Source organism: Euprymna scolopes, chromosome 7, assembly GCF_053919585.1.
Source record: "Euprymna scolopes isolate OS-2025 chromosome 7, ASM5391958v1, whole genome shotgun sequence".
Lineage (NCBI taxonomy): Eukaryota > Metazoa > Mollusca > Cephalopoda > Sepiida > Sepiolidae > Euprymna > Euprymna scolopes.
In genome coordinates this window covers 147414829-147429033 of record NC_136488.1, presented here as the reverse complement: position 1 = coordinate 147429033, position 14205 = coordinate 147414829, and the positions used below count along the sequence as shown (strand labels likewise).

Sequence of the window (14205 nt, the reverse complement as noted above, 5' to 3'; positions counted from 1 at the left end):
CCTGGGTCCATCACTATGATCCAGAGACCAAAGCCCAGCCAATGCAGTCGAAGCACTTGGACTCACCACCTCCAAAGAAGGCAAGGATGCAGCCCTCCGCTGGCAAGGTCATGCTCACAGTCTTCTGGGACCAGGACGGAGTAGTTATGACAGATTTCCTGGCAAAGGGTACCACAATTACAGATGCCTATTATGCTTCACTTTTAAGGAAATTAAGGGAAGCTATCAAAATCAAGGGGCGGGGCAAGATCAGCAAAGGTACCCTCCTCCTGCAGGACAACGCTCCGGTCCACAACTCGCATGTCGCCAGATCAGAAGCACAGGCGTGTGGTTATGAAATCCTTCCCCATCCTCCCTACTCTCCTGACTTTCACCTCTTCCCAGCCATGAAGTTGTTTTTGAAAGAAAAGCGTTTCCCAGATGATGCAGCCTTGATTTCTGAAGTAACGTTGTGGTTGGAGGACCAACCCGGGGTGTTCTACAAAAACGGTCTCCAGAGCTGCATCAAATGATGGGAGAAATGCATAACTCTGGGTGTTTCCTATGTAGAGAAAGACTAATAACTGCCAAGTTTTGTTGCTCTACTGCTATAGGAAGTGGGTCAGGGGCATTACTTATTGCACGCCCCTTATATATATTAAATTTCTTCAGACTATTGTCTTAATCATCATTTACCTTCATACCATTGCGAAATGATGGTGGTGGGGAATGAATTAGGAATTGACTGAGATCATTTGTTCTACTCATTGTTGTCTGAGATCAATAATCATTATCAATATTATTTCTCTTCACTAGCGGGATCTGTAGAAATTCCACAGGGGACTCATATGTAATATATTGATGTTGGCATTCTGTAAATGTTCAGCGTAAATGGGGACGTTCTGATATTATTGTAGCTCTTTTGTTAAAACTGCAAAAGTATTTATTTAAGCTAGCAGGGACACCCGGCATAGCCCAGTCGTAAAATACGCTTTAATATGATATTTTAATTCTTGCAGATTTTGTATATATTCTTATAGAGTTAATGTTCTAGCAATTTTTATATATCATAAAGTTGCGATTTCAAAAATAAAAAATATACCCATATGACTGGGTGCATCAGCTTGAATCAAAACCAAAACTTATGAAAAAAAGTATATATATAACTTGATTTTCTTCAGCTATAATCGTAACCAAAACTTATGAAGAATTCTTGATAAAAGTATTTATAAAAAGAAATAGATTACTGGAGTGCCATCAGCTATAATCGAAACCAAAACTTATGAAGAATTCCTGGTAAAATTATTCATTATAAGAAATGGAATTCCATAACAATTAAACGACAGTCACTCGGATGTAAGCGTGACACACAAAATAAATAACACACATGCTATCCTATTAATATACAAATACTTTGATTTTAATCATACGTTTGGAAGTGCTGTGAAGGCCTCTTTACTAAAATGAAAGTAGTATATTTGGTATGTGCGGGATGAGGCATAACAGAAACTTTTGTTCTACTCCACGTTATTCGAGTGCAATAAAATCATGATTATTAATATTACTGTATAATATGTGGTAAGTGAGGAGAGTAACAGAATCTCTTGTTCTACTTGTAATTATTTGTGAGTAATAAATGTAAATTACAGTATTGTACAGAGTGGAACGATAAAATTGTCACCTTAGAAAAAAAAACATGATTCTATTTCCGTTTGATGAAAAACAGTTTTATTTATTTTTATTTATTTATTTATTTTTATTTATTTATTTTTATTTATTTATTTTTATTTATTTATTTTTATTTATTTATTTTTTGTTGCAGACCATCTACTATAGTTGGCCAGTTGTGTACAAATCCTAAGAGCGATAGGAGCCTTCTATCATGTCTGAAAGTGACACAATGTTCAATGAGTGAGATCGAAGATGTCACTGCTGAGTGCTGTACTACTTGTGTTCTTTACCAATCCAAGTTATGACAACAGGACCATTGACAGCACCCTCAAAATGCATTGCTGGATTACCACTAACGTTCCCAGAGTGATGAAAACAGTTTCTAGCCACAGTTATGTTCTTTGGTGTACTTTCTAGTGAGGGCCACATCATGCCACCTCACATCTTTTAAGTCGGCTTGAAAGTCAACACCAAAGTAAAGCTGGATGTGCTGAAGAGTGTGGTGATCCCTGGTGCAATCAGGTGGCCACTGGCTGACTCTGGGTGTGGTAGCAGGACTTGGCGCCGGCTCACAAGTCCAAAGAAACCCAGGTTTGGTTTCAGAAGGAATGCTACGACATTGTACCCTTCTCTGACTGGCCCCTCCTTCCCTTACTTGAATGCACTGGACTCGTTTGATCATACGTCGAGAACATCACCAACATGACTTCCCACAACACCAAAGCCAGCCTGATCGCCGAGTATTCACAGAGCTCCCGCTGGTGCTTATGGAAAAAGCATGCTTCCAGTTTCAGGCCCATATCGAGGCAATAATTGAGACTGAAGGTGGTTACATTGAATAGATGTCAGTTCTACTACATAATCAAGTTACCTGAATTGATTTTTTTTTTCAATAAAAGTTTTAAAATAAAGCTGTAGTGTTGTTTTCTTTATGGCGACAAATTTATCGTTTTACCCCGTATTTAAACCTCTTTGGACTTTTTTCATTAATTACCCCATTTCTCTGCATATTATTGTGAAAACGAATGGGAAACAAAATCAACTGGTATCAAGAATATCATTGTGTTTTGTTCTAAAACAATAAATCTAAAATTACAGTATTACATATAAAAAGGGGTACGAATAGCACCAGTAAGTGAATTTCATTATTATATATATTTTATTCAACTCATTAAAATGAGGGAGGAATGGGCTGGATGGAGAAAGAGGGGGTTTGATAGAGAGATGGAAAAATGGAGGATAAGGGAAGAAGGAAGAGAGATAGTCAGTTAGAAAAAGGAAGAGATAGATAAAAGTTTTAATATAAAAATGTCACACTATTTAACTTCCTCGCTCTTTTTTTATTTTTTATGGCCATGGGTAACTCCAGATAACCCTGCTAACACACACACACACACACACACACACACACACACACACACACACACATATAATTGAGCATAACACGGTAGCTTAACTTTCAAACACGTCGTTAGAAGGCGCTCGCATCGCTCAATTGAAGCACAAAATGGAAACAATACTGCCACTTTTCTCCCAAACTGCTTACTGATATATTTGGGCAAAAATTTTGTGTTAATATATTTGTTTTAAATCATATTTATTAACAGACACATGAAAAAAATAATGTGTTTCGAAATATAGTTTTGAATTCTTAAACTTTTTTCATCAATTTTTATTTGTTTTTAGCAAACTATTTAGATTTGTTAAAAATATATTTACTTAAAGAAACATGACAAAAACATTGAACGTATCACATTTTTTTTTTTTTTTTTTTTTTACAATTTAACAGTTACAAAATGTTGAATGCGCAAGAGAAAAATAGTTTACCAGTTGTACGAATAATCTTATTAGAATTCAAAACAATATTTCACGTTTCTATAAATAAATATTTTCAAAATATCTAGATAAATGAAACGAACACTTTTTTAGAAAGGCTTTTTGAATTTGGAACGCAATGCGATACATTATTTTTTTATATTTCTGTAAATAAATAAAATAAATATTTTTAAAAATATCTAAACAGTTTATCAAAATATATAACATATTAACTTAAATAAACATAGTTATTAAAAAAAATATAAATATGCGATAAAAAATAAGTAAGAAGTTTTTGGAGAAAAGTGGATGTATTGTTTCTATTTTGTGTTTCCATACCTCAATTTAACGACGCAAGCGCCCTCTAACGACGTGTTTGAAAGTTAAACTACCGTGTTATGATAAATTACTTTATATATATAATAATCTACCCAGTGTTGTCTGAGAATCTTTACTTTCATTTTTGTCCCCGCCCTCCTTTTAAAATATTTTTGCTATCACCTCATATATGACGTTATCACATACGATGTCTTATATGACGTCATTTGCTATGACGGCGTATATGATGTATACTGGACATATATAATATATCATTTGTTATGACATCACATATAACGTATGTAAACAAACACAGGAATACGGCTTTATATATTAAAGTATTAAATTCAGAATTATATCATGCTAGGATTTAATATAGAAAAAAAAAACTCATAACGAAATAACTTTAACACGTGTTTCTAGAGAAACCATAAGTAAACAGAGATAATCCAGGCTCTAACATGCTTTTCTTCAGAAAATCAAAAAGAAGGCACATCAACAGGCAATTTGGAGATGACAGAGAAATGGAACATGGATGATCAGAGATTTCAAATGATTAGGCATGAGAACTTAAATACTGCAAAAGTGTTTAAATTAGGTAAAATAACAAAAGGTGGTTCTCATGCAGTTTTTGTCTCCCTGTTTCGTTTTTTCTCGCTCATATACCCCTATTCTGAATTTGTCCCAGTGAGCCAGCATCAATAGACTTTCTTTCTTTTTTTTTTTTTAACCAAAGCAGATATATATATAATTATTTATTGACCGACGGTCATTCTTGTCCGAGAAAAAAATGTGTCCGTTCTTATGGATGCACATTCTCAGTATTTTTAGTATTAGTGAATTTCCATGCATACTTGTCTCCTACAGTTTTCCTTTCAGTCATGCTGCACATAAATTTACAATTTTTACTTTTTTTTTTTTTTTTTTTTTGCAATAAGTTTTCTATCTTGAAAGAAGGCAATGGCTCATTTGAGAGAGTTAATGCACATTTATTTTTGATTTTGACACACAATTTTTTTTTTTTTTTTTCTGGTTTAAATGAACTACACACAATTCATTGAAATTTGTCATCTGCTGACATGACAGCTGATTGGATAATCATGTCGGCATCTTCTGGCTGCTTCCGTAAACCATGCTGGAAGATGCTAAAGAGATGTTGTCAAAACTTGGGTCAGAATCTAAATAAGCACCATTTTTTTTTTTTTTTTCTATCTTTGAGTTTTTAGTGTTTCTAAAGTTTATATGGTCCTTAGTAGCTGGAGAGCAATTGTTAGCACGGTGATTCCCAGAATGTGTGCAATTTAATAGCTATTATATTTTTGCCCATAGCCATTGCATGCGTTATCATGCTTATTTTTTTTTATTAGGGATGTAGTAATATTCATTCATGAAGCTGAGTTTTTTTTATTAGGGATGTAGTAATATTCATTCATGAAGCTGAGTTTTTTATTAGGGATGTAGTAATATTCATTCATGAAGCTGAGTTTTTTTTATTAGGGATGTAGTAATATTCATTCATGAAGCTGAGTTTTTTTATTAGGGATGTAGTAATATTCATTCATGAAGCTGAGTTTTTTTATTAGGGATGTAGTAATATTCATTCATGAAGCTGAGTTTTTTTTTATTAGGGATGTAGTAATATTCATTCATGAAGCTGAGTTTTTTTTTATTAGGGATGTAGTAATATTCATTCATGAAGCTGAGTTTTTTTTATTAGGGATGTAGTAATATTCATTCATGAAGCTGAGTTTTTCTGTGTAACTCTAATTACCAAACGTGTTGTTATAGAACTTAGTATTTTGTTTGAAAATATTTTTATTTGCTGAAAGTTTGAAGGTACAGTACAGACAACATTTATTACAGTGTGTGTTGTTAGTTTTCAACCTCTGGCCTATCGCCACAATGTTGCATCCCTGTGCCTGTTTTACAAGTATTTTAATGGAATGTGTTCTGATGAACTCATTGCACTTGTGTCCCCTCGATGTGCATATCTCTGACAAACCCGCTTAGCAAAATCACACCCCTTCACTATCGAGGTCCCTAAATGTCAGAAAGTTTTCTACTCTAATAGTTTCTTCCCCAGAACAGCTAAATTTTGGAATTCCCTTCCTGCTACCTACTTCTCTGACGGTACTGATATGCAGAAGTTCAAATGTAACGCAAACCAACATCTTAATCTTTCTTACACATGGTCCCAATTAGTAGCCACTTATGTCTAACTGGCTTTTCTTGGGATGAAGGTGAATAAAAAAAAAAGAAAGAAAAAAAACATGGCTGAATGATAAATTGAGTTTGTAATCTAAAAAAAAAAAAAAAAAGTATTGTTGAGGTCTAGTGTAACATTTTGGCTACTGTCTATGGTTATGTATATAGGCTCCTTCAGTCTTTGACAGACTATGGATACCCATGAAGGAGTGTCTGTACATGAAAATTGTTTTGGCAGAAGGTGCGCGATCTCCAACCACACCTCTTCTGAGTCGACATCGTTAAATACCAGTGGCAAGTGAAGTGTATGTACAGGACGACTGTAAACAAATGCCAAGATAAGCAGAGTGCACATAGTGCTTAGAATTCCCAAATGGTACTAACCAGGGTCAACGTTGCTTAACTTCGGTGATCTGATGAGAACCAATGTGTCAACGTGATTATGATGGTTATATACAATGCATATACTTAAAGACAATAGTAATTTCTTTATTATTTACTCAAAAAAAAAAAAACAGGTGCGTCTTCTCTATAAAGAACTCACAGTAAATTTAGTAAGAGAATGGTAATTGCTTTCAATATGAAGAATTCCGCCAGATTGGAAACTAGTGCAGAAGTTGATACACCCTTCAGAATGTTAAAATTATCCAACATATCTGACCTGGTCCAATACTTAATACTTATCATCAAAAAAAAAAAAAGAAAGGTTTTTCAAGCAAGGAGAATTAAGTTAATTTTGGAGTGAAGGGGGAGTTAGCAATTAGTAAAGCTTTATTAAGGGAGAATGAGAGTTTGATAGTATGATCCATTTTTTGGATCGCCTTTACATATTTCATCTTTTTGACTTTCTGATGGAGAAGGAAATTGAAGTAAGAATTACCTGTTTTTACTTCTGGCTCTTCTGTAAACATGTGTAAAAGTTATTTTGTTAAAAAATTATTATTAAATCTTAGAATGATGTAAAGGTCTCGTGTATGATATGAAAAGAAACTGGAATCTTAGGCAGATATCAATCATACCAGTTATTATAGGTACCCCTGGGCTTATGACGAAGAACCTGAAGTCCTACCTAACTAATATTCCTGGTGAACCAAGTACAAAAGAGATTCAGACAATTGCATTTAAGGGAACAGCAAGGATACTAAAAAGAGCTCTCGGTTGGTTTCAATAAAAAGCAAGGGAATGTTGGCAACTGGTTTGGCTGCCCCATACCTAGCATTACAATCTTCAAATTAAAAAAAAAGAAAACAAATTTGATACTGTATTTATTAATAGAATATATACTCAGCATTGCCTGGTATTAAGCGCAACATTAAAAAAAATAAAACGGAAAGAAACTGAGACATGTGCATGCGAGTATTATGTGTTTCTTTCTAAACAGTTCACTTCTTGTAAGTAAAAAAAAAAAAAAAAAATATTCAAACTGAAACCAAAACCTAAAGACAGTGAGTCAAGTACGATAACCATTGAGCCAGCTTGACAGGGTCTTTAAAAAATGTTTTCAAACCTACTTATTCTAAACATAAGTAATCTGTCATGTTCATTTGTGAAACAGTTGACAAACAGATAAAATTCCAATGACTCCTAAGTACCATTTTTTACAATTTTGACCCCTTAGCAGCCATTTTTTTCCGGGTGAAAACCGATTAAAGTTTTTCACATGCATGAATATCCTATATACCAAATTTCAAGTATGTAGATCAAAAATTTGTTGAGTATATAGGTTGAGAAGTATCCTCTCACATACACATTCTCACTTTTATAGACATATACTAGCGAGGGTGGGGGGAGGTCCAGCCATACCCAATTGTAAAATATGCGTAAATATATGCCTTGATGCAGATTTCTCTATTGAATATTATATTGTACTCATTTCAAAAGTTTGAAAATTAAAATTACTTGGGTGCCATCAGCTAGAATTGAAATCAAAATATTTAGCACTCCGCCACTTATCATTTGAACTATTGACAGATAGATAAGAAAGATTTAAAATTAAACCACTTCAAGTTATGAATGAATTTGCGCTTGCGCAAAAGTAATAGAAATATGCTAGAAAGTTGAAATGAGCATTTTGCATTTCAACTTGCCGACATAGTTTTGTATGCATTATTAATCCATCCAAACAAAGACGTTATTATAAACGTTATATTATATTATATATGGTCCTGCAACCTCTCTCTCACAGAAGAGACGTTGCGAGCCTGTCTTTGTTTTATCGCTATTTCCATGGCAGGTGCTCGTCTGAGCTCCAATCCCTCGTCGCCCCTCGCCAATTTTTCACGAGAAACACCCGTCTGGCTGAAACTACTGTCAACAATTTTCCCCACTCTTTATCTGTGCCTAAATCCAAACATAGATTCCATGAGCAAAGCTTCTTTCTTAGAACTGCATGCCAGTGGAACTCTCTGCCGCTTGCCTGTTTCCCACCTGACTACAACTTGGACGTCTTCAAGTCCAACATAAACAAACTTCTGACAAACCGCCCCCTTAAGTAAGACACTCTATCAAAACCCCCAATACTAATGATTACTACAATACTATCTCATTGATTACTGTACACGCAATAACCCTTATCCTTGAGTGGCCTTCAAGCTTTGATAAGTGGTGACCTCCATGTAAAAAAAAAAAAATTACTATTTCCTGTTAAGTTATTTAATTTTATGATACAAACAACATTTTGAAATACCGTATATATATATAATCTGCAAACGCTGACAATCAACCTTGGGTATTCTTAATTTGAATATTTATTCCTTAATCAGTTTTTAATAAATTAATATTATTTAATATAGATTTTTAACTTGCATTATCATATTTTTTTATCTGCAACAATTTTGTTATTAATAAAACATCAACTCAGCTTTTGTAAAATAATAGATTGTTGAGGTGTAAGCAAATGCTTGTATTCCTATCATTAAATTTGCTAGCAAGTGTTTACTCAACTGTTTATTTTCGGAAAATAATTTATTATTTTTTTATATATATATATATATATATATATATATATATATATATATATATATATTAAAAAATAACAATATTGTTTTTATCTTGTAAAATAATTAAAAAATGTCTTTATTTTCCAGGTACAAAATATGCTCTACCCCAAGTTAATATCTTTGAATACAGCACATTTTGAATTCTCTGCTTGCAATTTCACGCAAAGAAATATGTATGTAAAGGGCAAAAGAAATGGTCTCTCTAAAGAAGGTACTGGACGAGTAGCTATTTATAAATCAACCGGAATAATACACAGGTATGTCAAGTTTACCTTTTTTTTTCCAGCCACTGAATAATTGTAAACTGAATTTAACTCCTGCTTTTAAATAGAACTAAAAAGCCCTCCCTGTTCACAACCATAAACCCCACGTACCATTTTTATTTTTTACATTTTCCTTTTTTTTTTTTCAATTTTCAAGTTGGAGAAGAAATGTTACATTCTTTAAAAATATTGTTGAAACATTTGAAAAATCGGCAACATTTTTATATCAACGTAACAATTATTCGCATAGACATTATAAACTCTTGGTGCTACCAGATCAGGCTGTCTGAAGATACTGGCTTCCTGACCTAAAATGCATCCAATATTGATATTAATGTTCTGTTTTTTTTTTTATTCCCCCAAACTCACTCATGTTCTGCAAAGACAAAAAAACAAAAGCAACAATTTTCCTCTACAAAACCGTTTTATCTTTATTTCCATGGCAATGCTCGTTTGAGCTCCAATCTCTGGTCACCCCTTGCCAATCTTTCACAAAAACCATCCATTTGGCTGAAACTACTGTCAGTAATTTTCCACTCTTTGGCTGTGCCTAAGTCAAAACGTAGATTCCATGAAGAAACCTTGTTTCTTGGAACTGCACGCCTGTGGAACTCTCTTCTGTTTGCCTGTTTTCCACCTGACTACAACTTGGTTGTCTTCAAGTCCAACATAAACAAATTCTTGATGAACCGCTCCCTTAAGTAATCCAATCTACCAAATTTCCATTAATAACGATTACTACAATATTATCCCATTGATTACTGTACACTCAATAACCCTTATCTCGAGTGGCTTCCGAGCCTTGATAAGTAGCGGCTCCTATGTAAAAAAAAAAACAAAAAAAAACAAAAAAAACAAGCATCATAAATAAATATTCAAAGAACATAAAATTTTAATTAATTTATTTAATTTTTTGTCTTCATATATGATGCTGAGGTTAGACGTCTCATAAATGCCTAGCAACTTCTGTCTGTTGCTATTTCACTTGCATCAGGTTGTCACCAACTGATTCTGATCATGTTATAAATGGCCTACTATGTCTTTGCGCCATCAGCATAAATGTGAAATACACTTTGAAGCATTTCTGATGATGTGACCATACCAGTTGCGACGACGTGTGGACTTTTTTTTATGAAAGCCTTTGCAGTGAGACCAGCAATTTTATCCGATGCACTGCAGTCAGTTTCTTCATCAGTCATATTAGAATAAAGGTTGGACGTGGGTGTATCATATGCTGCCTCGGTATTATATTATGTTTCGCTATTTCTAGTAAAAGGCACATACATAAATCCTTTCAGTTAATGATTTCTGTCACATATTGGTGTGTGTATAAAACAAAGTTTAGTTTGTCTTGCTTTCTTTGATTTTAATATTTAGTCCTGATCAGTATTTTTTTTTCTTTTTAATTGTTCATACATACGGGAAGTGGGAGATTTCGCCCTCACACCTAGATCTACTACTACTGTCACCTACATACAATGAAAAAACGTTTTTGTTTTGTTTTTGCTCCTTTTTGCTCCAAACAAACAAGTCATATTGCCACTTGAGATATAAGGGGCTACTGTTTGGGATCGTGTCTAACAGGGGACTGAGGGGAGTTGATCAACAAAATGTCTGTTCAAATTATATCTAAACTTCTGCAGGTCAGTATAGTCAGGGAAGCAGGGAAGGAATTCCAAAGTTTGACAGAAAGAAACTATTAGAGTAAAAGGTTTTCTGGTATCTAGTAGTAGCAACAGTAAAGGGTGAGATTTTGCTGCTTGTTGAGTTAGTCGAAAGTATATACGTCGAGGGGCACACGTGCTATGAGTTCATCAGAGCACATTCTACTAAAGTACTTGTGAAACAGGTACAGGGATGCAACATTGTGATGATGGGGTTGGAACTATTAGATTTGACGCTCTGTTTTGGACCCTGCTTAAGAATAAGAGACTAGTGGTAGATGCTCCAACCCAGATGTGGCAACAATACTCCATGCATGGACGAATTATGGCTTTGTAAAGATATAGGATACTCTTTGGTGTGAGTAGTTTTCTAGCATGGTAGAGGGAGTCTATCTTCAGCCTTGGCAATGTATTTGTTCCGATTTATGTTGCCTGTAAATGTTAGGCTGAGGAGTTTAAAAGATATGCTCTCAGGTAGTGTTATTTGTCATGGAAATCAGTCGTTGAGAAAGTGTTCTGTAATTATTAAAGGAAAGAAGCTTAGTCTTAGTAGCATTAATCGTTATATTAAATGTTAAACTATTATTATCATTAATAGCTGTAGTAATAATGCCAAGCGTGTTTTATGCCAAACTTGGTGCATGTGTGCTGAAAATTTTGGAACACATAAGTGTTTGTTTTTAATATCAGCAGTAGCATTGTTACTCTTACGCTTTTATGACATGCTAAACATGTCAATGATATTTCGTGCTAAATTTGATGCAATTCTCTCTAGTAATGAAGTCTATAAATGACAAACGGACACAGATAAAAAAAAAAAATGCTAAATTATAATATCGATTCTTTCAGAAATTGTGTAAGCAACCAAAATTGGCGAATCTGTTTCCAATGATTTGGGACATAATTTCAAGTATGTGTGCATGTTTTTTTTTTTGTTTGTTTGTTTGTTTTTTTTTTTTTGTTTTGTTTTTTGTTCTTACCCAAATTAAAAAAAAAATGTAATTAAATTAAAACAAAGCTTATTTTTAATTTTCAGTCTGTTAGCAAATATTAAATAGATATATTTTTTGGCTATAAATAATGGAGACTAATATTTGAAATGATGTGTTAATGTATTCTTGTGATTTTTCTTTTTTAGTTATACACTGGAATGTAATTATAACACTGGTAAAATAATTAATCCAGTTGCCCCAGCCAATGGTGACAATGGACGAGCTTCTCCATTAACTGTGATTGGGATTCCTCCTAAGTATACTCCTTCAATATTTGAAAATGTAAGTCGGTGTTTATGATACTCAGATATTTGAATTTTTACACACACACACGTTTTGTTTGAACGAATTTAAAAAAAATTTTATTTTAATAAGCAATCTTCAAGTTGCATCACCAGACATTTATAATTTCTAAATTAACAGGAAAACTTTTTGGTAGACTTATTTGTGTACACAGTTTTCAATAGAATAAATATATCCCCAATATTGAAACCATTTGACGAGAACACAGAAATGAATTAATTTAACATGTTCATGAAAACATGACAATTAAAATAAAAATAATAATTCTCAAAAAGTTTTGGGAAAAAAAGCATGTTTTGAACAACTGAAAAATATTTTTTAATTCCAAACAAGTTTTGGGGCCAAATATTTATTTCAAGTTATTTTTGAATAAAAATAATTATTAAAACAAAAATAATTTAAGAGCATTAATTCATTTTTGCATTCTCGTCTAGTGCTTTCAATATGGAGGATCGATTTATTGTGCACACAAATAAGTCTACCCAAAAGTTTTTCTGTTAATTTAGAAATTATAAGTATTGGGTGATGAGACTTGAAGCTAAAACCTTTGTAAATGTTGTGTCGCGAAACTTTGAAGATAACCTTAAATATGCATATAAAATAATTGGAAAAAGGCAAATTTCAAAGGACCAAACAGTCCAAAATGCTTAAAATGGCTGAATTCGTGAGATTTGACTTAAAAACGTTCAGTGGTAACAAAATGGGTGCTCGGTTTACTGGAACATTATATTAAAAACTGAGCAGCCTTGCAAATCTTTAACTATTTTTTTTTTTTTTTCTTTTTTTTAATCTGGTAGATTACTGTCAATTCCATAATCTGCTGAATAAATTGAAAAAAAAAAGACAAAAAAATTTTTTTTAAATATGGTGGGGTGGGGGATCTGTCTCATACACGTCGACCAAACTTTCAACTAGAATTTTAGAGAAGACATAATTTTTAGTTTTTCCTTTTTAACACTGTTATAATCTGGTATAATGGTTAGTGTTTGCTTATGCACTGAGAAACAGGGTTTAATCCTTAATCGAATTATAGCTAAAACTAAAAAAAAAGGGGTGTTAATCTCTCGTTGTTAAACACAGCATTAAAAGGTGAGGGTAAAGGGCAAGTGGAGCAATCCAGAGAAAGAAGTGTCATTTCCCCCTACATCTCTGTACTGCAGCCAACGAAAAAGGGAGTCTTTGAGTTGCTTTCAATTATGGTAGATACATCTATTTTAATTTATTAGCAAAATAGAACTTTGATGGTAAACATCTAATTGAGCAATTGTTACTATTTACTTATTAAATAGCTTACCTTTTTTTTTTTAATTTTTTTTTTCTTTTTTTTTAATTTTTTTTTCTTTTTTTTTAATTTTTTTTTTTTTTTTTTTGCAGGTGGGTAGAGCTTTAGCTATTGCTGCATTGGACATGACTGATACCAATCCTTGGTCTAGAGTGACGTTCTCTAAGTACAAACATCTTTATGGAACAAAGGAATGGTTAAAAAAGTATTGTCTTGTTCCAAAAGGCTTCATTCGACCAAAGATTGTTAAGCCTCCGCTACGCATGCCCAGGTAAATAGAATATTAAAAAAAATTTTTAAAAAACAGGCAATGCTATGTTCTAAATTTCTTTTTTCTTTTGTAATAGATTTGTGAGAAATCCAAGAAATAGAAGAAAAAATTAATTAAAAATCCCACTAAGTAAATTGGATAAAAATGTCACATGACCTCACTCATAATTACATTCACGCAAATAAAAACAAAACAGGTCACATGACCAATTGCAAAGTAATCATGCCTTTATTAACCAATAGAAACCTTTTTCATCTAGTTTAACAACAGAAACAGAATATCTGCTTCTGTGTGATTATTCATATAAGCAGTTACAAAATTCACTTCCTCATATTCCTTAATTCCAGTGGCGGCTCGTGCCTGAGATTAGTGGGGGTGCTGCTTCAAAAATTTTACGCATTTTTTTAATATCGTGTTAAAGAATTCGAATATATAAATAAATA

The 14205-nt window shown here is 33.0% G+C and overlaps 1 protein-coding gene across 4 annotated transcripts in view; it reads left to right on the top strand.

Annotated features, from left to right (window-relative positions):
• LOC145280041 (cytosolic carboxypeptidase-like protein 5) overlaps positions 1-14205 on the top strand; it is a 216394-nt gene that overhangs the window by 154152 nt on the left and 48037 nt on the right. For all 4 annotated transcript variants that reach the window (XM_080131707.1, XM_080131710.1, XM_080131709.1 and 1 more), the window contains exons 9-11: positions 9075-9244; positions 12053-12188; positions 13584-13762. In XM_080131707.1, the coding sequence (XP_079987833.1) occupies positions 9075-9244; positions 12053-12188; positions 13584-13762 (485 nt within the window). The remainder of the gene's footprint in view (positions 1-9074; positions 9245-12052; positions 12189-13583; positions 13763-14205) is intronic.